Here is a 24,495-nt window from a genome sequence, read left to right as displayed (position 1 = left end):
TCTTTCTAATTTTCTGTTTGTCTTCTGTATTTGTTATTTTCTTGGGGTGATAGATAAAGTATTTTTTCTCTCTTTTGTTAGCATTAGTGTTTTGCTTGTAGGTATTGTTCTTTTTTGTTGATTCATGGGAGTGATGGTTGTTTTTGTGGTATCAACCCCAGTCCTTCCTTGAGAATTTCTTGTAGGGCTGGTCGTGTGGTAGTGAACTCCCGCAGTTTTTTGTTTTGTCTGAGAAATATACTATTTGTCCTTCATTTGGGAAGGATAGCCTTGCAGGGTAAAGTATTCTTGGCTGGCACTTTTTGTCCTTTAGTGTTTTGAATATATCATCCCATTCTTTTCTGGCTTTTAGAGTTTCCAATGAAAAGTCTGATGTTATTCTGATTGGGGCTCCCTTATAAGTGACCTGCCACTTCTCTCTTGCAGCTTTTAAGATTCTCTCTTTGTCTTTGATTTTTGTCAGTTTGATTATCACGTGTCTTGGAGAGGACCTTTTTGGGTTGAATGTGTTTGGGGATCTTTGGGCTTCCCGAATCTGGGGATCTGTGACTTTCCCTATACCTGGGAAGATTTCTGTGAGTATCTCATTGAGTATGTTTTCAATGCCATTTCCTTTTTCCTCCCCTTCTGGAATATTCATGATTTGGATATTTGAGCACTTAAGGTTGTCAGTTATCTCTCTCAAATTTTCTTCAATTTTTTAAATTCTTTTTTCTGGTCTGCCTGTGATAATTCAAACAGCCTGTCTTCAAGGTCAGAAATTGTCTCTTCTTCTTGTTCAAGTCTGCTGGTTAAACTCTCTGTTGTATTTTTTATTTCGTTGAATGAATCCTTCACAAGCTCAGCTACATTCTTTTTCAAGGTATTGATTTCTTTGTACATTTCTTCTTTCAGATCCTGTATATTTTTTCTCATTTCATTGTGTTATTTCACTGAGTTTTCTTGTATCTCATTTAGTTTCCTTAGAATAGTTACTCTATATTCCTTGTCTGTCATTTCAAAGACTTCCTGTTCTGTAGGATCTAGCACTTGTATGTTATTAATTTTCTTTGGTGGCCATGTACTTTCTTGGCTTTTCATATTTCTGGTTTCTTTCCTTTGTTGTTTTGCCATTGTGGCCAGGGGTATCGTGGTTCACTCGTTTCACCCTGATGTCTGGCTTGGATCCTGAAGGGTCTTTTGCTTCTGGACAGCAGATACTAGCTTGGACTGGAAGTCCTGCCCCACCTGCCTTCAACAGCTTGTCAGGATCGGGGCTTGGGAGCCTGTGCCTCTCAGGTCTCTCACAGAGATGGACAGCCTGGGCCACAGTCCCATGCGGCCTGCATTCACCAGCTCGTCTGACTCGGGGCTTGGGATCCTGGAGCTTCTCAGGTGTTCACAGAGACAGGAGAGCCTGGGCCGAAGGTCCCGCCGCCTCTTCCTCACCGCTCACCTGGCTCAGGGCTTGGGAGCCCAGAGCTTCTCAGGTCGCTCACGGAGATGGGACGGCCTGCTCCGGAAGTCCCGCCTGGCCTTGCTTGCCTTCTCTGTCCGGCAGGCTCGGGGCGTGTGGGCACAAAAGCTTTAAAGTCTCTCTACTAAATGGGGAGCAACCTGAACTGGGGTCCTGCGGCAAGCGGCTCCTGTCCGTTCCAGCACAGATTTCCGGTCCTCTGTTGCTGCTTCTCAAAAGCTACAAATTGGTCACTCTGTGGGAGAGAGCGACACCAGGAACCAACTACTCCACCATCTTGACCCCTCCCACCCGGTGTCCAGTTTCTATAATACTTTTTGTATTTTATCCACAGTAGCCCTATGAAATAGGTGGTGGTATTATTTTCCTTTTTTCTTTCCATAGGCAAGGAAGCTGTGGCTCAAAGAATTTAAATTATTATCCCAAGGCAAATACTTGGGATAGCTAAGTCATTTGACTCCTAATCTCAAATTTAGTTTAGATATATGCCATCAAAACTGGAGCATGATAAATATATACACATACCATCAATTCCCTCACTTGATGGTGACAGGCAATATCCCAAGATGTGGCCTCTAGATTAAGCTGACTGTGTCTTCCCATGTGGGATTGATCCTGGGAATTCCTGAGGGACAGTTAGTGCTGGCTGCCAGCTTGTGGTCCTGCTGAGGGCTTCTGCACCCAGGAGCCAGTTAGTGGAATGATTCTAACCAGTGCCAAGCTGGGCTCCCTATTGCTCTTGCTTTTTAACCTGAGGCTGTGAAACACATTCAAGCCATCAGAAGAAGGTTCCTTTTCCTGCAAAGCCCAACCAAGTCATCTCTAGGCTTAGTGACTTCAGTGTGTACCTGTCAAATCGCAAACGTGTCCCAGGCTCTGGTTGTTGTTTACTGTAACAAGTACTGTTGAGCCAGTGTTGTATAGCCAGCGCAGCAAAGTGCTGCGGAACCGAAACACTGTCCTTAATGTCAGATCATTTATAGTCCAACAGGAGATTAGACATGTGACTGCCAAAATGAGCAGTGCAGTTGATAACTGCTCAGTTCAGATGATTATGGGCTGGCCTAAATGATGAACTTTTCGTTTACTTTAATTTTGGTAATTGCTGTAAGTAAAAATGTAGATTTTTTTTTTTCTTGTGTTTGAAATAGTGTATTGGTTTAGGTTTTTCAAAAAATTATAATTACAGTGTTCAGTACTCTCATTGTTTAATCCTCTGTAGGGAGGATTTCTTATATTTTGTTTATATGGAAGCAAGTTTTATTATATTTTATTTTGGCATAAGTAAGGTTTCTATTTCTATTTCAGAACGATACTGAGAACAGCCATGAAGAGAAAAAAACCACTAGCGAAATAATGCTTACTTGATATTTTACTTTTATCCTTGTTTTCTGTCAGGGGTGAAAGTATGTCTACAGAGAAAAGTGTGTGAACAGGAAGAAAAATATGAAATTCCTGAAGGTCCACAGAGAAGCAGGCTTAACAGAGAACAGCTGGTATTTTTCTTTTGTACTACTTTCATTGTTCTCCTATGACTCAATATTATCATCACCATCAGGAAAAAATTCTGCCCTTTCAACAAGTACAGGTGACTGATTAAAATTTTAATTGTGCTTATTTCAAGTACTTGATTCTGAAAGATGATCATGATGAGCAGTAAAATCAAGAAGGTAATAATTTCATACTGTTAATGGATTTTTGGCATCTTGAACATTCCCATAAACCTCTCAGTGTCTGAGGTAAATCTCAGATACAGGAAGTAACTTGAAAGAAGACTTACAGCTGCTGCTCGGATTTAGTTACCATATGCCTTTATTGCCACATATTGCAGTTTTAATGGATAATATTCCATTATTCTGTTGAGATATATATTAGAAGTGACAAAGAAAAATCTTCATAGAAAGGAATTGTGGAACTTTTTTTCCATAAAGCACCCAGAAGTGTGTGTCATAGCTAATTGGATCCCTAGCCATGGCTTCATAGTCTGTTGTGACCCCATTGAGTACATCTCTGAATCCTGGAGGCCACACTCTCACTGTGGCTGGCCTGGAGACCTTAGGTTGGTAATATATAGGGTCCTGAATATGCATAGACAGAATTGGATTAAGGTCCGTAGAAATGATGTCACTCTTGTAATTTAGTTAAGTTTAGCTTGTTGTCCCTGAAGCATGTTTCATATACCTTGAGACTTCTTAGGGCTTTAAGTCCCACCAAACATGCATAAACATCCTGATAAAAGAAGTTTGATGAACAGTTTTTTTCATTTGTTTTTTTGTTTGTTTGTTTTGATTTTTAACACAAAGCACACCTAAAATCTTAGAAGAGTGAAAAGGAACCAAGATGGTTTCTGAATCTTAGGGAAAAAAATGCAAATAGGAAAGAAATTCTTATTTGCATAAGTATTTTTCTTTATCTAATTAGTTCACTTGAAATACAACTTCTCCCAATACCTCATTAAGTAGCCTTCTTAGCTGTCCTGTTATTTTTATTTCTCTTATTTATATGCAATGTTTTTAAATATTTTTATCTGCTTTTAACAAGTTTTTTTGTTGTTGTTGTTCTTTCAGTTGCCAAAGCTGTTTGATGGATGCTACTTCTATTTCGGGGGAACCTTCAAGCACCATCCAAAAGACAATCTTATTAAGCTCGTCACTACAGCTGGGGGTCAGGTGCTCAGTAGAAAACCCAAGCCAGACAGTGATGTAACTCAGACCATCAATACAGTTGCGTATCATGCCAAACCTGACTCTGATCAGCGCTTCTGCACACAGTATATCATCTATGAGGATTTATCTAATTATCGCCCAGAGAGGATTCGGCAGGGCAAAGTCTGGATGGCTCCTTCAAGCTGGATTATAGACTGTGTGATGTCCTTTGAGTTGCTGCCTCTCACCAACTGAATATCGTACCAGGAGAACACTTCAAATTGAACTTGCATGGTTTGTGAGAAGCCAGCCATCGTGCTGTTTTCAATATTCACACTTTTAAAAATAGGTAGAGTTATTCATATTTTTTTTCTTTGAATTAAAAAAAAAAAAAAAATCTTCTGCCAGATTAGGAATTCACTCTTTATTCACCGTTTAGATGCTAGAATTGCTTTTAAGGGTTTTTCTTTTTAAAACTGGCAGCATATGTTTTTTGATTCATCATGTTTTTCTATTCAAATTATCAGCTATCAAAGATTAATGAGAGAGTATCAAAACTGTTAGTTAAATATACAAGTGGTATTATTACTGGTTCAGCGTTGTAATGTTCTTTGATGGAAAAAATCCACACCTGCCACCAACAAAAATACTTGCCATCCTTTAGTAAACAGAATATTGTCAGAAAATCTATTCTGGCTTTATTGTAATAAAAAGAGAGTACCTGGTCTAAATGTGCTACCATAGGTGTTAAATTCTTCTCTTATCTGCCACTATCTTTATCTTACTTTGTGATTTTTTAGTTTCTTTAATTTACATGGGTTCCTACATTTTCATTCTTTTAAAAAAATCTTGTGTATTCATCAGAAAATCATGATTTGAACCTTAGCACTATTGTTTTGGGTGGTAAAAAACATCAACATTGGGTTCTTGCTACATATTTTTATTGTATGCATTTGCTTATTGTTAATTATCAATTTTTAACTGTTTACGACATATGTACATATATACGTAGATCATTTTCTCTAACATATTTTAGTATTAATATTTCTTAGAAGGTCTCACTAGTCTAGCAAATGCCAATCAGATGTTAATATGAGATTAAGAAGCAGTCTTTTTAAAATTGACCTTGGTAGGTATTGCCAAAATAACTTTTGAGGTCGTAATTTCTTGCTTTGTAAAGTTTAAGATTTTAGATTGGCGTGGAGGCAGAAATTGGAGATCATTTGATTTAGAACAGATTTTTTCCAGATTATAACAAAAGGCCATAACAGTAAGTGCAGAGGTAGGAGTGGGAAGGTTGACTCCTAATGCCAAAATAGTCAAAGTCATGAGTAGTGGATAGGACACCACCTGAGAATGGCCAGACGTGAGGAGGTTACTTTGGTCTGAGTGTTCTCACTTGTGAATTGACAAGGATAGATTAAATAATTCTAAAACACTTTTTAAGAAGCAAAATTCTTTAATAACTTCCTAGAAATTGAACGTACTTATAATATTAGCGGCTTGTAGAAGGAGAAACTGTAAGACCAATTGTTCATGAGCCAAAGAGGACAGTTTGGTAACCATTAGGATAGAGTATCCCTAATTTTAAAATATGGAGAGTCCATGAAGTTAATCTACACTTTAAGATCCACTTATTTGAAAATTTGAGATTCTGCTTATCATTTGAAAATACATTTTACTTTAATTCCTTCTATGATGTTACTTTTCCATATCAAGAAATGTATTATGTGAACAAAATAAAAATACTTCTTACCCTGATCTTCCAGGGTTAATTCTCTCTGAAACACTCTACAACCAGGAATGTGTTTGTCCCACATTTCATTTTGATGGAGAATGTTGAACATCATAGCACCAAAGCATCTGTGGGGTTAGATAATATCTGGATTAAATAATTTAAGACTCTCTGAGATTTTGGTTGTCATTTTTGATTTATAACTGACTTTAAGTTACTTTCTATTTCCACATAGGTCATATTCCTAGCAAGAGGGTTTGTGTCTGTTCCTTGTATCTGAATTCCTGTTTGTAAAAACACTTTTGGGGTTTCTTGCTCATTTTTCTTCATTCGTTTTCTTGGTTTGTCCTTTTTCTCTTTGTGGATTTTCCCTCCACTATTAAGCAGTTTTATTTTTGGTTTCTTTAAATATTTATTTTGACAGCAGTTGGTTTATGTTAAAGCTCTTGAAACTTGTAATTGTACTTTCTGTGTAGATATACTTGTAGTTGTTTTTTCAATCATAGATTCATGCTTTCTTTTTATTTACCTTAAATCATTAAAGTTATTTGTGTTTCCATACAAATCTCTTATATAAAAGGGCTTATTCTGCACTATTGAAGAATAAGACTCAACGTGACTTATAAGGATATGTTTCAGCTAACAAAAGCTTATCTTTTTGAACATTAACACTTTTTACTTAATTTTGAATAGAAATGTTTACTTTATTAAGTAAAGTACGATACTTTTACTTAGGTAGCCTCTCCCATCCTAAAAATTTTGTCTATCTTTCATCCCCTGAATGTATTTACTGTGGATATCAAGACTGTTTAGGCCTCCCTACTTAAGTTATGCACCTTTGAAAGCACCTTTTTCCTGTCTGCATTATGTCACAACCCCTTCCTGCCACCTCAGCTTGTACCCTACTGAGGATGCCTTTGGGTAACTTCACTTCACACATCTCTAATAACAGAAAAAGGAGGTTGATCTTTTCTACCTTTATTTCATAATTTGTGAGACTTATACTTTCATTATTAATACTACATGTTTGTCAAAAACCACTCACCATTTGTCTGATGGCTAAAATATTACCTCAATATTCTGCCATGAATGAAATATCAAGGACATTTTCAGAGTTTTACTGATGTGGCTACCTTTGAGTTTTTTAACAACTCTGCTTATGAAAGTATTACATAGTTACTACAGAAGCTTTGCAGAGTACAAAAAACCGCCATGAAGAAAATAGTCACAAAATCCAGGGACCATAAACTGACAAATTGTTTTGTGTGGACTTCGTAATGTTAAAAAGTACATTGAACTCTGTTGAAGGGGCAGGCGTGCTTCCGTTCGCCACTGACCCTGCAGTTCCTTACTCTCACTCCCTTCCATTTATTCTTTCAATTGGGCCTTAGAAACATTGATTAATCCACAACTCAGAAAAGACAACTATTAACATTCTTGTCTTTTTTTTTTTCATATTTAAGCACACACATATGTAGCTCCTATAACTAAGGGATATTAAATACTATATACTTCCCATATTTTCACATGTATTTATTCTTACACACAATTGCAAATTGTTGTATCTTGTCAACAAGATATAACTTATTTAGCCAAATCCCTGCTATTGAATATCTGGATTGTTTCCATTATAGCTAAATCTGTAAAAACATCTTTATAATAAATTTTGGTGGGGAGGGACAGAGTTTCTTTAAAATGTCAAGCTAACGCACCATCTGTCATTACCATCTCTACAGGATGCAGTGCACACCCTGCACATTTAAATTAAGACCTGTAAGTTATGCTTAAAATATAAAAATTAGAAAATGAGCCTTAATTGATTGCTCTGATTTTCATGAGTTGATGAGACGTTAGCTGGAAGGTTCAAAACACTCCAGCTTTTACAGGTTAGAAACTAACCAAAAAAAAAAAAAAAAAGACCAGGCCTTTTGGTAGAGATGTTAGAGATAATCTAGCTTGTGAGGAGCTCTCATGTGATTTGCCCGAGATTATGCTGCACGCGTTCTTGTCCTTATGCTACACCACTTCCCAAGGCACGCTGTGTCTTTAAGTCTGCAAAAGTGTTTGCTATTGGCAGCCACCTTTGATCTGATGTTTCCTTGAATGGACTTACTGGACTGGTCTAGGATGAAAGAAGGGGAGATGGTACCTATCCCACTTTTTCTGTAACCCTACCTTTTACCTCAGCAGGCATTAATAATTGCTGTACTTTGGTTTTGAGACCAGAAAGAATCTTGAAATCCTTCTAGACTCTTGTTTCAGGCAGCCACAACTAATTGGTCAAGTTGGTTTATCAGCTGGAATATATTTTACCATCACTAAACTTAGCCACACTAAGAAACTCAAGTCATTTTTGTGTGTCTGTTACTTTCCTGTGCTGCACACCAGAAGTACGGGACATTCTCCAGTCAATAATTATGGTCCCACACAGAAGTGATTCTCAACTGGGAGACAATGTGCTTCTAGTTGGGGGTAGAAGGGAAACAAACACACATATACACAAAAAAACGCTCAAAGGTTGAGAGAGTGGCAAGGAGGAATATGATTTGGATTAGCTCTCTAGGTGATACTTGGGCCTGTACTTCCCACAGTTGCAAGTCACTGATTTAGCACCATTTATTGTTGGAATTTCCCTGTGACACGGCCACACCATTTAGAAATTGTATTTCTGATTCAAGTACCTATTGCAATGCAAAATGTGTGTGTGTGTGTGTGTGTGACTAAATGTGATGATAATATGTCATGTATGTCATGTGTCCAATTCCCCAAGACACACATTTCTAAAGCTAAGGGATGTGAAGTTTGCTATTGAATATGATGTGCCTTTAAGTCATCACCATTTTCATTGTAATAATCATTTCCTCTCTGAGTGCAAAGTTCTGACACCCGGTGTTAAATTCAGATTATTTTTCTGGGCTGTGGAAGTGATGATTAACATGTATGACGTTTAATTTATATTAAAAGAGAAGTAATACATTCTGAAATGTAAAAGAAGTCAAGGTTTCGTTTCTGTTGACCTTTCTTTGGCAGGCATGTGATAGAAAGCAGAGTAGGCAGTTGACTTTTTCAGTAAGTATCCTCTTATTTAAAGTGCTAGGCAAAGATTGATTTGCAGTTATACATATGCATTTTATCCTTTTCCTTTTTAAGAATACAGTTCTGGTTTTACATTTTAAAAGGAGATTGAACAAGAGTCTGGTACTGATTTACTCAATAATTTGTACACTGATTCATTGAATATCTGTTACAAACTGCCTATCAGGCTTTGTTGCTTACTTGGAGCAACCATGGTGAATAGACATGGCCACAGCCCTCAGTAGGCTTACCACACTCTAATAGGAGAGTCAAATGGATAAACAGATGATTACACAGGTATTGTTTTTGGCAAGGCAGGGCCAGTTATCATGTCCAGGAGGAACACCTTGTTGGAGACCTGCACACTAGTGGGCATTGCTATTTCGGGACCTGCTTCAAAGAAGTCTACATTGCTACACGTGACTCACCTGGTAGCAGAACCAACTAGTGTCTGCTCTGGACATAATCAGGTATTTTTTGGAAAGGAATCTAGGACTTTCCCAGATGAATTAATATTCATCATAATATGTACTAAACATTTTTTGATTCCCTTTGAGTGATACTTCTAGTCTTTTGCAGAAGAGAATGACACTTTATCAATATTTTATTAGAGGGTTTTTTTTTCTTTAATTAGAATTTCAAGTCAGAAATAGGAAATGCAGCTTGCTGAAACCATGAATGGGAAATGAGTTTTTTGTTATGCATGTTTAATTTGCTAAGTTAGCAAATTTAATCTGAAGATAATTTAATCAGTAGTTAAATCTGTCCAGATTTATTTCGTCTACTTTTTATAAATGCATTTTTTAAAATGCATGATGGTTTTCTGTGAATTCAGATGTAGTCATTGGAAGGGAGGGTTGTCTTTTTTTAATGTTAGAAAGGTTTTTAAAATGGAATGTTGGCATTTAAAAATTTTCATTTTGTAGCAAAGTAATTTGTGTACATGGCTTAAAAAGTCAAATAGTGCTTAAAAAAAAAAAAGAAAAAGCATGTCTTCTGTACCTTCCTTAACCTCTGCCCAGAAACAACCACTTTGTACTCTTTTTGTAGTTTATTTTGGTATTTACCTTCTACATACTATGTCTGTACTGCATTGTCTTAATTCATCCATTTTAGACATCTATTGATTTCCTATTGTGGTAAATGATGAGGTTTTTTATTTTTTCTCTCCTCCCCAGCCTCCCAGTTGGTAATTTAAATCTCTTTCTGGTGATTTTTCCATGGTGGCTGGAAATATTCATTGCTCTTCCAGATTGTTTGCAATGACTGCATTATCCCTCCTGTTTTTTCTTTTTCTTTCTTTTTTTTTTTGTTTTGGTAAACCTTTTTGTTTTTCTTGAAATTTTGTTAGATTTAAAAATTTAGACATAGATTTTTAAAACTATGATAAATCTTCCATTACTTTCTGACGTCTCTGTAAAATGTCTCACAATATAATTCTTTTCTCCAAGGCAAACCTATACAGGTAATAATCTAGTTTCAGTTTTTCCTGGAAACATCCCTCCTGATGCCCTCTGCCCTTCCCCTCCGTGAGGTCCGCTGCCTCACTTTCATCCTGGGACTCCCTTCTTTCCCAGATCCTGGGAGCCCCATCACCTCTCTTCTTTATTGGATTCCTTGTTTTTTGCTTACAATCTATGTTTTGATGGCGTATATCCTCCCGTAGCTTTATGAAAAAGAATGCAATCAGTAAGTATTTTGTCTGAAAATGGTTTTCATTCTGCCATCACACCTGACTGGCTTGGCAAAGAATTCTAAGGTGGCAATTGTTTTTCCTTAGAGTGGGGTTTTGAGAGGTGAATCAGCTTCTTGTCTGTACATCCTCTGCGTGCACCTGGGTTCATCATGTTATTTTAATGTTATTTCAGGCAGAGGAAGGGGCAGTCAGTGGAGTAATGTCTTTAGCATCCGTACTCATTCTTCTAAAAACCAGAAATTCTTATATTTTATATATACTTAATAAAATGGTGCTTTGGATTACTTCTGCTATTTGTAAATAACTGGCATAGTCTTGTTTAAAATTGTATAACCTGGCCCTCATTTCCCATTCGTGGTTTCTGTAAGCTGCATTTCCTATTTCTGACTTGAATTCCTAGTAAAAGGAAAAAAAAAAAAAACCTCTAAAAAATATTGTTATTAATATTTTATTAATAACAATGAAACACAAAATGTTATTCTTTTCTGTAAAAGACTAGAAATATCACTCAAGGGAAATCAAAAAATATTTAGTTAATATTTGACAAATTAAGGCAAGTTAAACCCAAAACAATGGCTTGGGACAACTTGCTAACAAAACTTAGTAAGCATTTTTTTTTTTTTTCCCACCCAAATGAGATTTGGGCTCGTGAATGATGATTGTAAATGACAGAATCATCCCCTGCCCAGAAAAAGGCCACTGATTCTATCTAATATTCTATATACAAAATATCAGTACATTCATAGTTACTCTTTTTAGCAGCAAGACTTCTTATCTCATATTTCCTGGCCAGACACTTTCCTTTAGGAATATTAGGGAGATTTATAAAATCTTATAACTCCAAAGTAAAGGCAATATTCACAGGATATCTGCTAACATGCAAATGTAAGCCATCTAGGTGTAGGGGATGAACGTGATGGGGATTTTTAAAAGGCATAAAAAGCTATCAGTTAATTATGACTCAAGTAGATAAGGCTATCTGTTGATGACCAACTGGACATTTCTAGGGATGTATACATCAAGTAGAAGGCCAACCAATCTCCTGTAACACTGGTTGAGGAAAGAGGAAGAAAGAACAAAGCATATATAATACTTGTTTTATTTATTTTTTATGTTACTCTATAATTTTGTAAGAATTGACAGGTAAGCTATTCCTCTTCACTGAAAGATAGGCTTGTGGTTTTGTGGTTTTTCATGTAGGAAAATAAAGTCCTTCAATTTTCATTATATCAGTACATTGTGGCAAGTAGAATCAATAAACCACTTAGCTTGCCTTGGGTAGAAAATAATAGAAATACCGTATGCAGGTGGTTACCTGTGGGGGATATCTTAAATATTATACAATAATTTTTGAAGAAAAGGAATCCATACAACAAAAAAGATGAATTTAAGAATTGAACATGTCCTTGATGGGATCATTCCTACTAAAATTGTCAGTGTGTGCTTAGTGAAAGGATATATAGTGAATTGAAATCTTGATCCTGAGCCATTTCCTACTCTCCATTTTGAAAATTTTCCAAAATTTTGTTCCTTTATAAATCATTTACATTTGTAGTTGATTGTTAGGATCGCTAAAAATAGTACACTGCTTCATCTTATTTAAAATATGATATCACATGGAAGCTAAAAGCTACGGAATTGGATCTCAAAGGTTTTTTCTCCCTTGATTATTTGATTTTCCTTTTTCCTCCATCTTATACTTGGGTGTTTTCTTCTTGCCAGTTCTGTCACTAGATGTTTTTAATAGAGTCTTTATGGAAGTTGTCTGCCTCTCATCTCTGTCTTATACCTTGAACAGAGGACTGATTGCATTGTTTTAGGCTTACCATTATTATCATCATTTTTGCTTTGCTAAACATCCATTCACTCTGATACCAGCATTCTCCAGGATTGTTCTGTGTTTTTACCCTTTGTTGATTGTTCAGTGGCATTCAGTCTCAAAAACTCTGAGCTCAGATGCTCTCCAGTTATTTTCTAGCTTTGTCATCCCAGAGGGGGAAAAAAAATGTTCCATAGGATTCTTGGAAGTGCCTATTTTAATAAAGCCATCAGAAGTTCACCCCCTTCAATGAATGGAATACTACTTTTTTATATCTTGCCCTATAAATTATTTTCTCTTTTTCTCTCTTCTTCCCCCACTCTCCCCCTGCCACCTGCAAGAATTTGTTTTTTACTTCAGCATTCACTCAGTGCAGCCAAAATTTTTATTTCCAGTTACTGGTGAGAGTCAATGGCCCTTTAGCTCTTATTAGTAAAACAACTGTGACCTAAATTGTATAAACCCCTTAAAGCTAGGACTGTGTAGTGATCATAGCAGTGAATGCTTTCTTGTTGCATGTCTACCATGATTAGACACTGTTTTCATTATTTTATATAAAATAATTCTTAAAACAGCCTTCATTTCCTCAGTACTATTTTTGCTCCCCCCCCTCAAATGAAAAAACAGGCTCTGAGTGTTTAAATAACTTGACCACGGCCATGCAGGTAGTCTTAGTCTTGATGAGAGTTGAGCCAAGATTCTCTGACTCAAGAGCCCAAACTACTATCTTTGCATTCCACAACATTTCTGAGCCTAGATGTGGCCATGAGGAGTCTGACATAGAGAATCAGCCCCAGAACTCACTAAAACTACATCTAAAGAGAATGAACTTTCTCCAAAAGGTAGTGTAAAAGAGGCAGCGTATCATAGTATTTAATAACAAGCTAACTTTAAGTTAGAAAAATTAACTTGATTGTGGCAAGTAACTTCATGTCTGACGTTGTTTCCTTCCTCGTCTGTAAAATGGGGAAAATGATACCTTGAAGGGCCACGAAGATTAAATGGGAACCTATAAAGTGCTTGACATAAAGAGGGCAATAAATACATGATCTGTCTTGGATCAGTCACATGGATCTGCAAGACAGCAGCCTCAGCCACGTAGAGAATGATTTTCCTCTTATGTAACATGAAGTCTGAAGGCAAGTGGTTCAAGGCTGGTACAGTAATACCCATTCTCCTTCACTGTTATTAAATTGTCGCATCTGCATTTAAGACTGAAAGGAGGGGGCAAAAGGGCCACCAGCTCTGTTAGCCACACTCAGAAACTTTCCTGTGTCTTACTGGCCAGAAAGTCACGTGGTCATGCTATCTGCAGTTGTTGACTCTAACAGCAACAACGAAAAATGGTCCTGTAAGCAAGGAAGAAGGGGCTAACGTGTGTTCGTGTGTGTGTTTACATGGTGATCATATGCACATATACCACAAGAAACTCCAGAAAGCACAAACACAAAACTGGGGAAAAAGAAGGGCCTACTGCTAGTAGCAAACCTAAGCAGAAACAACTAATAGAAGGGAATAAGTTGGAGAGAGAATGAGATGTTCTACTACATACATTAAAATATGATTAAAACAGAAAAAAGTGAGTTTGGCCCTGCCAAAAGAAAGGCATGCAGATATATAAAAAAGGTCACATTCAGGTCTTAAAAAGTTACCTTTATTGGTTAGAGTGATAACGCCTCTGTATTGGGTTTGGACTCCATAATAACCTGCCCCCTTATCCTTTGTCCTTGGCCAACATTCTCATCAATGAGTATAGTCCAGACAGTAATGTGGATTTTTTTTTTCCAACCTATTTTCACTCCCAAAGGAAAAGATATCTCAAACTACAGAGCACTCACTTAATAGAAAATAACTGATGGCATCATCTTTGCTCTACAAGACTAGAGCTAGTCTAAGATGATGGACTTGGCGTGGGGTGTGGGAGCCACCGTAAGGGTCCCATTTGTCATCAGCCCGCTGCACGTTGGATCCTTTTCCGGAATGACCCTTTCCCTTCTGAGGTCTCCTTAACCCTAAGATGATCCAGTAAATTACTTGTCATTTGCCCTGTGAATGATTTAAAGGCTGAGATAAAACGAGAATGGCAACTCTGCAGACCAAGTAATTTTAACGATACTGAGTTTTACTCAAAAAATCCAATTGGCAATATTTAAAAGCTTAAGATGTAAACAACAAGTACATGAGGCTTTTAAAAATCATACGTTAATAGATTAATAAGAAACTTCAATAATTCTGATGGAAGATGGATGAAACAGATAGAAAATATAACCCATGAAGGATAGTGTCCAGTTTCACTACTAAGAGTAAATATTTTATAATGCTGGGAAGTGAACTGGATGAAAAAGAAAACTATAATTCTTCTATCTGCTTTAAAATGTGAAGATAATGTGATTTTAATATGCCTGTGTTTTAGAGAGAACAGTGGCCTGTATACAGTTATCTTTGCCTCTGGTCTGCTAAAATTCATTTTTATCATTTCACAAGGTAGACTGTTTCAGAAAAGACTCTTGCTTATTAAGTTAAATGTACTAGTAACAAAAGAATGCAGAAAAGAGGCAAAAATTTGTTCCATCGGGTGAAAAAGAAACATTAAAAAATTTGGAGAAATATTTAAATGCCAGGCTGCCTTTGGATTTTACCAAAAATCCAGAACTGAGCCTTTAATATCTCAGGTTTAAGTGTTGTCATTGCCCTTGGATAGGCATATTAGCATCCTGCAGTTAAGTGTTGAACCCGTTTCACTGTGGCATTGATTGAGTTTTCTGGCTTCAGCTGCTGGGTTTTTGCCATTATAAAGATAAGAGCTGATGCAACCCTACAGAGACTCCTGATATTTATGTAGATGTACTCTCTATGACTTGAAGAATTCTGCTTTACCTAATTTCAAATCACTGCTCAGCATGATTGAGCCAGTACAATGTTTCTCAATTTCTTGGAGCTTTGCTATATATTTCTGCCACATAAAAGTCAAGGATTTATTAAATTAAATCTGTCTGCTGATAATGAGATATGTGACTTATATCAGAGCACACTCCCACATCCATGACTTTAGATGTCAAGCATTTCTGTCTCTATCAGAATAAATTCAAGTATGTCTGAAACAAAGTTAAAATATTACATTTTGGCAAATATTTATATTGATTCTATATATTGAAAACATAGCATTGAAAACATTAATACTTTTTAACAGAGAAGGGTTCCTTTTGCCTTGTATATCATTGCCAACAATAGTGACTCTGAAATCAGAATTTAGTCAGCAATATTTTTGATTCATGAGGCAGAATAGCATGCATTTTGCTCTTCTGTAGCAATATTGGCTCTGCAGGGGAGATGGTAATAAAATATTTATTTTTCTGAGTAAACTAAGCAGACGTGAATCAGAAGACACATGGGAAGGAAATATATGTTTTTCTGAGATGCTGTTTCTGCAAAGGCTCTTTTTAACAATAACTACACTTTATATCCCTGTCCTTTACAATGTTCTGTAATTTCTAATACAACATAAAATAAATTTACACTTTTCTTTTAAAGACAGAAGTTGTAGATTCTGCTATCAATCCCTCAAGTTAAAGTACATTGTGTGGTCTGAAGCAGCATGATATAGCAGCAAATGCATCAGACTAGGTGTGGGAAATTCTAGATTGAGTCTCCACTGGGCCATTTACTAACTGTTGACTTGGACAAGGCCTTTCAGAGTCTTATTTTCTTGACTTATACTATAAAAAGAATAACCTTTAACCATCCCATTGGGTTACTTTGAACATCAAGTAAGATAATGCATGTATAAATTGTTAGGTCCTCCATAGATATACAGAATTATTATTTAGGAAGTTTTTGACATCACACTATTCATTGTAAATTCAGAGCTTATTCTACCTATAGGGGAAAAAATAGCTTACAGATGTACTTAATCAAGGCAGACAAAGTTTTTAGCTGTCATGAGAAACAGGAAGATTGTTTGACATCAAATAGGTCTGATATTTGGAGATGGGTAACATCTTCAGATGCTCCCTAGCTCCATGATACAGATTTGCAATAATTGTAACATTATTATCAAAATATTTACAACCTATTTAAATTTGAAATGTTTTATAGATGTCATGTAATCAAAGGTAAATAAAATCAATTATATCTTTAATGTTTTAAATACTTAAAATCACGGAATACTTTTATTGTACACAAGATACAACTATTAATAGTTCAAATAATAGTTCAGATTGCTTATTATCCTTCCTTCATATGATTCCAAGGTAGTGAGTAATTTCTTGAGAGAGGTTATTTACATTCTTAAATAAGGAGCTATTCTTAGATGAAAAGTCTTTTTATTCCTAAGACTTATAATTTTTTTAACCTCACAGAATATAAAGAATATTTTCTTGAGCTTTTCTTCATAATTACATACTCTCAGTGGTATAGAAAAATCATAAATTGTAATCAAAATTAATCTTTCCATTGGATTCTTAGTCATGCATAGATTTTTGTATCACCTTTTAGCATTAGAAAGGGGGACTTTAAATGGCATAGATTATTAAATTCACAAAGTAATCGCAAGAGGAAGCTAAAAAGTATCTATAAAGTCTTGTTCTTTACAATGTAGTGAAAATATATGAAGTTGGTTCTAAACTTTAAACTTGCAAAATTCTACAAACAGTACAGGAAATAAGTTTTGAAAAGCAGTAAGAAATCAAAGGTCAATTCAATATGACTAACAAAATGAGAGAGTACCGAAAGTGGTTTTCTTTTTTTTTTTTCCTTTTTTTTTAAACAGGGGGTTATTTTTTATTGAAGGAAAGGGTTCTGTCTGTAAATGTCATTTTTCTTAAAATGCTCAAAATAATTTCGAAGAGAATAAGTCTCTTATTGAGATTTTTACATTGCTTATCAAAAGGTTTTCATTCTTTATACCTCACTTACTTTTGACATTATAAATGTATATCTCTTGGAAAGAGTCATTTCTTAAGTCAAAATTTACATGATGACTAGGTCTACTACTAGTCAAGCCATTATGGATTTAAAGATGAGAAGACATGGTCTTGGTTAATGAGGAGAAACTGCCTTTCCTGATGACTTAACAAGTTTAAGAATCATTACCTTAAAAGTGACAAATACTTTAAGTTAGATGAAAACAAATTGTATTTTATCACAAATCTAACATGGAAGGGGGTGTGTGTCAGTTGTGTGCATGTCAGTTAATGTATTATTGTGTAACAAAATTTGGTGGCTTAAAATATACCATGCTTTAGGAATCTGTGGCTTGATGGGCTCAGCTGGATGGTTCTCCTCTGTATATCATCAGCTGGGGCTGCAGACATCTGTAGATTTCATGGGCCTGGGTCATCCAATATAGCTCATGCCATGCCTAGCAGTTGGTATTGGCTGCACAACTCTCTTGTATATTGATTCTTCTCCACATGGCTGGCCTCTTAACTTGACTTAGACTTCTAAGGGTATGGCAACTGTGTTCTAGAAGGGAATATTTCAAGGAGTGGAGGAAGAAACTGCAAATCTCTTGAGGCCTAACCTCAGAAGTTACATGGCATTGCTTGTGCTGCATTATATTGATTGAAACATCATGGTGCCAGCCAGGCTCCTGGGAGGAAAAATAAGAGTCCAGTCTCAACGGAAGGAAGGTTCAAAGAATTTACAGCCATCGTCAACCAACTACAGAGGGAAAATCCCCATGTCTGGTGAAAAATTAACATGGCATCCTATAAATTGTTTCAGACTCTGTCATTACTTAAATGATTTCTTGCTTTTTCTAAACATCACTCTTTATTGCATAATGATTCAACACAGAATTCATTGTATACAAAGAACATTAGGACTTTTTGATCTGGCACACAGATTTGGAAAAAATATATGTAAGTAAGATGACTGCAGAATAATTACCATCAGCACATGAAGGTAGAAAAAACTTAGAAATTTACTTTTAATTTATGAGAGGTCATCACAAATTTCTGAGTGTGGTTTATACATATACATTGTTTATGCTCATTGTTTGTTAGAAATTTTGATGGCTGTTACGCTTGCTCTTGATAGCTGAGATTTCTAGATGTTACTAGAAATTCCTATTACTCATTTCCCTCACTGCGATGGTTCAAATGTTTGCCTCCTAATTTTCAAACTCATGTTGAAAATTATCCCCAATGTGACAGTATTGAGAGGTGGAGACTTTAAGAGGTAGTTGGCAGAGCCCTTATGAGTGGATTAATCCATTTATGGATTCATGAGTTAATAAATTAATGAATTAATGTGTTATTATGGGAGTGGCTTTATAAGAAGAGGAAGAGAGACCTGAGCTATCATCCTCAGGCCCCTCACTGTGTAAAGCACTGCACGGCCTCAGGACTGCAGAGAGTGCCCACGAGGAAAAATGTCCTCACCAGAGGTGATCCCTCAACCTTGAACTTCCCAGTCTTCAGAACTAAGAAATAAATTTTGTTTCTTTATAAATTACCCAGTTTGGGGTATTCTGTTATAAGCCAAAAAAAAAAAAAAAAAAAAAATGGACTTAAGACATCCTCATTCCTTAGTATAGATTTATAAATTTGTAGCCTAACACAAAGATTACGTTACATTTCTAAGTGTCCATTGCAGTTGTGTGATTGAGTGCAATGATGAGTCATGAGAAGTGTTGGGTGAGCCCTTCTTGTTATCTTTCATTTTACCATTCAAAGTGGATAAAATTGCTAGATAAGGGTCATATCCAGCCCATGGAGTGGGAAACTGAAGAGAGTCTGGTTCTCTGATGACGTTGGGGAGACCTTATACCCGCCTTGACTGCAACATTGGGATTTCTTTTACAGGAGAGAAATAAACTTCTGTCTTGTAAAAGCTACTTTCATTTTGGATTTTCATTGTTGTTGTTATAAGGAGCCAAGCCTAATCCAAATTGATCCACCTGCTAAGCAAGTCCTCCATCCTAGACTTAAACTTCATGAAAATATAGTCAGTGTTGATAGTTGTCTCTATGGGTGATGTGTTAAATGTGATTCTTGCTCTTTTTCTTTTAGTTTTGACTTGGCACTTATTTGGCAACTTCAATGAAAGAAACATTGTATGTGTGCACATGTGCTCATTTACATGCAAGGAAAATCAAGGAATCTTTAAAGCTGGCCTCAGATAATATTCTGGTGGTTGTTTGCCAAGTTGGAATTGGCCAAGACTACACCAAAAACAGTGGACTCTTTTATCTTTATTGTCTTGATTTTCAAAGCACTACTGAGGGTCCCAAGCAGGAAATGAGTAAGTCTAATTAAAATCAAGTAGAAAGTTAAATATTTTAGCATCAATATAACTAATGTATAATCAGTAGTTGATACAAAGAAAATTATACATTTTATGTAATAAAAATATTTTTAAATGGCTCTGAAAATTTATGTTCTTTGAATTCTGTCCTTATGCTCATAGTGCCCACTATTTTTTTAAATAACAGATTTATGGAGATATGATTCATATACCATAAAATTCAGGCGTATAAAGTGTACAAGCCACTGAGTTTTAATATAGCCACACAGCTATGCAACCATCACCACCATCTTATTTTAAAACGTTTTTATTACCCTAGAAAGAATTCTTTGAACCCATCAGCAGCCATTCCCCATTTAATCCTACCCCTTCCCCTGCCAACACTAATATACTTTCCGTTTCTATGGATTCGCCTATTGTGATCATTTCATATTAATAAAGTCATACAATATGCGTCCTTTTGTAACTTGTTGCTTTCACTTAGCATAATGCCTTCAAGATTTATCTATACTACAGCATTTAACAGTATTTATTCCTATTTATTGCTGAGTAATTTCAAGTGTATGGATATACCACATTTTTCTCCATTCATCAGTAGATGGATATTTGAATTGTTTCCACCTTTTGGCTATTGTGAATAATGCTGCTATAAAAATTTGCATACAAGTTTTTGTGTGGACATGTGTTTTCATTTCTCTTAAGCATAAACCTAGCAGTGGAATTGCTGGGTCATATGATAACTATGTTTAATCATTTTAGAAACTGCCTGTTTCCCAGAGTAGTTACACCAGTTTATGTTACCAACAGCAGTTCATGAGAGTTCTGATTTCTCTACATCCCTGACAACACTTATTACTGAACTTTTTGGTAGATATTCTGTTTTTTTCTTTTGCAACATCTGGCTTCAGAATCTATTCTCTTGACCATTAAACATAGAAGCTTTAAGCTGACAATGGAAATGGAGAAAATACCATAACAATATGACAATGAAATGGTGGGGAGGCCAACGACCGTGACAGAAAGAATAAGAATATAAAAATAACAGAGCAAGATGGTAAGAATAATCTCTTAACTTCAAATGTACTTGGATACGGTATGAAAAAGAATGAGCATAGAATCTTACAGCAAAATCAAGGATGCTATTCTTAATTAGGGTACCTACAATATTTGATGGCATGAAAATCACAGCTAGAATGTGGATAATGAAACAAACAGATCTAATAGAAAGCAAAAAGAACTATGTATAAAGAAGGTATCAAGCACTTTGAAGATTATCCCGTTTGAAAGTAGATCATCTGATGGAGAACATTAAGTTGGGAATTAACAGAAAAATTAAAAAGAGAAAGCTTTGAGAAAGTAAAGAAAGATCATACAGCCTGGCATGGCTGGTATATCCCTAATGCTTATTATAAAACTCCCACAAAATCTAGTCATGATGGGCCACTTTCTTTGCCTTTCAGAAAAAAGACACAGTGGAAAGAGCATGGGCTCTGAACTGGGTTTAAATCCCAGGTATGTCAGTTATCACTGTGACTTTATGCAAAATAACTTTATTTTCCTGAGTCTCACATTAAAAAATGGGAACACTTTTCCCCAACACATGGCATTGAAATAATCATTTTAAATAACACATAAAATATAACAGGTCCACTAAATGTCAGTTCTTTCCTACTGGAACTCTTGCTATGCTGAAAGTAGAATATGTAATAAATGTTTGACTTTCTTTGCTGACCATAGTGCCCCTCAAGATGGGGAAGGGGAAAAACCACTACATTGCACTGACTGCTGAACAATCAGGGAAAATGGAATCAAATCAGAAAAAAATACAGAATATTGTAGGTGGCGAAAATATGATGAAAAACTTGGGAAGATCTATCTGTACCATCTTGGAACATGAAATAATAAAGGAACACAAGTATAACATGAAAATGAGCAAATGTTCTATTAAATATAAGTAACATGTTTTTAGAGTAGGATCTACTTTATACTATAAATCATTAAAATTTTCTTTTGGTATTTCTTTTTTCACCTATATACTATAATTTGACATCAACAATAGGCATACTCCTAAATAAGCAATGGCTCAAAGAAGAAATCACATGGGAAATTAGAAAATAATTTGATGTTCATGAAAATGAAAACAATGTACCAAAACTATAGGATGCAACTAAATCTTAGAAGAAAATTTATAGCTACAAATTTCTAAGTTAAAAAAAAATCTCAAATCAATAACCTTACATCTTAAGAAACTAGAAAAAGAAGAGCAAACTAAACCAAAAGCAAGAAGGAGGAATAAAATAATAAAGACAAGAGTGGATGTAAGAGGAGAGAATAGAAAAATGAGAGAGAGGATCAATAAAACTAAAAGCTGGTTCTTCCAAAGGATCAACAAAATTAGCAAACCTTCTGCTTAGACTGAACAAAAAAAAAAAAAAAAAGAAATACAATAATATTAAAAATCAGGAATGAAAGAGGAGACATTACTGCTGAGTTTACAAAAATAAAAAGGATTATAAGGAAAGACCAGAAACAGTTGTATGCAAAAAAATAAATAAATAAAAAATAAAAAGATAACCTAAATAAAGTGCATAAATTCCTAGAAAAACACAAACTACTAAAAGTAATTCAAGAAGAAATTTAAAAATCTTAATAGACTTTTAATGAGAAAAGAGATTTTAAACAAGTAATTGAAAAACTTTCCAGAGAGAAAAAACTCAGGCCCAGATGTCTTCACTGGTGAATTCTGCTAAACTTTTAAAGGATTAACACCAATCTTTCACCAACCCTTCCAAAAAAATAGGAGGGAAAACTTCCAACTCATCTTGTGAGGCCAGAATTACTCTGATTTGAAAACTAAACAAAGGCATCACAAGAAAACTACAGACCAATATCCCCGATGAATATAGTCACAAAAATCAACAACACAATACTAGCAAACTGAATCTAGCAAAATATAAAAAAGATCATACACCATGACTAAATGAGATTCATCCCAGGAATGAAAGGTTGTTGCAACATATTTAAATCTATCAGTGGAATACACTATATTCATAGGATAAAGAACAAAAGCCACATAATCACCTCAATAGATGGAGAAAAGCATTTGAAAAAATTCAAAACCCTTTTATTATAAAGATACTCAGCAAAGTAGGAATAGATGGGAATTTCTTCAACTTGATAAAAAGCATCTATTTTAAAAGTACCCACAGCTAACATCGTACTTAATGGTGAAAGACTGAATGTTTTCACCCTAGCTAAAACCAGAAACAAGACAGAATGTCTACTCTTACCACTTCAATTAAATATTGTACTAGAGGTTCTAGCCAGGGCAATTATGCAAGAAAAATAAACAAAAGGCATCAGATGGAAAGGAATAAACAAATTATCCTTATTCACACATGACATTATCTTGTATATAGAAAATCATACGGAATCCACAGAACTATTAGAATGAATAACTGAATTCAGCAAGATTGCAGGATACAAGATCAATATACAGAAGTCAACTGTATTTCTATACACTAACAATAAATCACAAAACAAGGATAATAAACAATTTCATTGACAGTGGCATCAAAAAGAACAAAATGTTTAGGGATCAATTTGATAAAAGATGTGTAAGTCTTATACACTGAAAAAACTACAAAACATCATTGAAACCAGTTTTAAAAAAACTAAATAAATGAAAATCACATCCATTCTCATGAATTGGAAGACTTAATATTGTTAAGATGGCAGTATTCCCCAAATTGATGTACTGATTTAACACAATCCCTATCAAAATTCCAGCTACCTTTTTTTTTTTTTTTTTTTTTGGCGGAAATAGACAAACTAATCCTAAAATTTATATGGAAATTCAAAAGACATAGAATAGCTAAAACAATCATGAAAACAGAACGAAATTGGAAAATTCTTTTTTTCTGAATTATAAATTTCTATTCTTTTTTTATGCATGCAATAGCCTTTTTAATATCTTCGAAGATACAAAATAGCTTCAGTTTCATCTGGGGTCAGTTTTCCTGTTTATTTATTTTGGTTTTTATCTTTTTTTTTTTTTTTTTTTTTTTTTAAATTTTATTTTGTCGATATACATTGTAGCTGATTAATGCTCCCCATCACCAAAACCTCCCTCCCTTCTCCCTCCCCCCCTCCCCCCGAACCATGTCCTTTCTGTTTGTTTCTTGTATCAACTTCAAATAATTGTGGTTGTTATATCTTCTTCCCCCCCCCCCCGGTTTGTGTGTGTATGTGTGTATGTGTGTGTGTGAATTTATATATTAATTTTTAGCTCCCACCAATAAGTGAGAACATGTGGTATTTCTCTTTCTGTGCCTGACTTGTTTCACTTAATATAATTCTCTCGAGGTCCATCCATGTTGTTGCAAATGGCAGTATTTCATTCGTTTTTATAGCTGAGTAGTATTCCATTGTGTAGATGTACCACATTTTCCGTATCCACTCATCTGATGATGGGCATTTGGGCTGGTTCCAACTCTTGGCTATTGTAAAGAGTGCTGCGATGAACATTGGGGAACAGGTATACCTTCGACTTGATGATTTCCATTCCTCTGGGTATATTCCCAACAGTGGGATGGCTGGGTCGTATGGTAGATCTATTTGCAATTGTTTAAGGAACCTCCATACCATTTTCCATAGAGGCTGCACCATTTTGCAGTCCCACCAACAATGTATGAGAGTTCCTTTTTCTCCGCAGCCTCGCCAGCATTTATCGTTCATAGTCTTTTGGATTTTAGCCATCCTAACTGGGGTTAGATGGTATCTCAATGTGGTTTTGATTTGCATTTCCCGGATGCTGAGTGA

General features: G+C 35.4%; 1 protein-coding gene across 3 annotated transcripts in view; it reads left to right on the top strand.

Moving 5' to 3' along the window:
* Positions 1 to 4,453, top strand: part of BARD1 (BRCA1 associated RING domain 1) — a 76,447-nt gene extending 71,994 nt beyond the window's left edge. For 2 of the 3 annotated variants that reach the window (XM_063106031.1, XM_063106019.1), the window contains 2 exons: positions 2,855 to 2,952; positions 4,024 to 4,453. In XM_063106031.1, coding sequence (XP_062962101.1) covers positions 2,855 to 2,952; positions 4,024 to 4,356 — 431 coding nt within the window. In that variant the 3' untranslated portion in view covers positions 4,357 to 4,453. Of the gene's footprint in view, positions 1 to 2,854; positions 3,045 to 4,023 lie in introns of all 3 variants that reach the window. The other variant, XR_010024240.1, reaches the window with a different exon arrangement.
* The last annotated feature ends 20,042 nt before the right edge of the window (positions 4,454 to 24,495 follow it).

Source organism: Cynocephalus volans, chromosome 1, assembly GCF_027409185.1.
Source record: "Cynocephalus volans isolate mCynVol1 chromosome 1, mCynVol1.pri, whole genome shotgun sequence".
In the NCBI taxonomy this organism is placed as follows: domain Eukaryota; kingdom Metazoa; phylum Chordata; class Mammalia; order Dermoptera; family Cynocephalidae; genus Cynocephalus; species Cynocephalus volans.
Note: the sequence above shows the minus strand (reverse complement) of the source record. Positions and strands in the feature narration are given on the sequence as shown.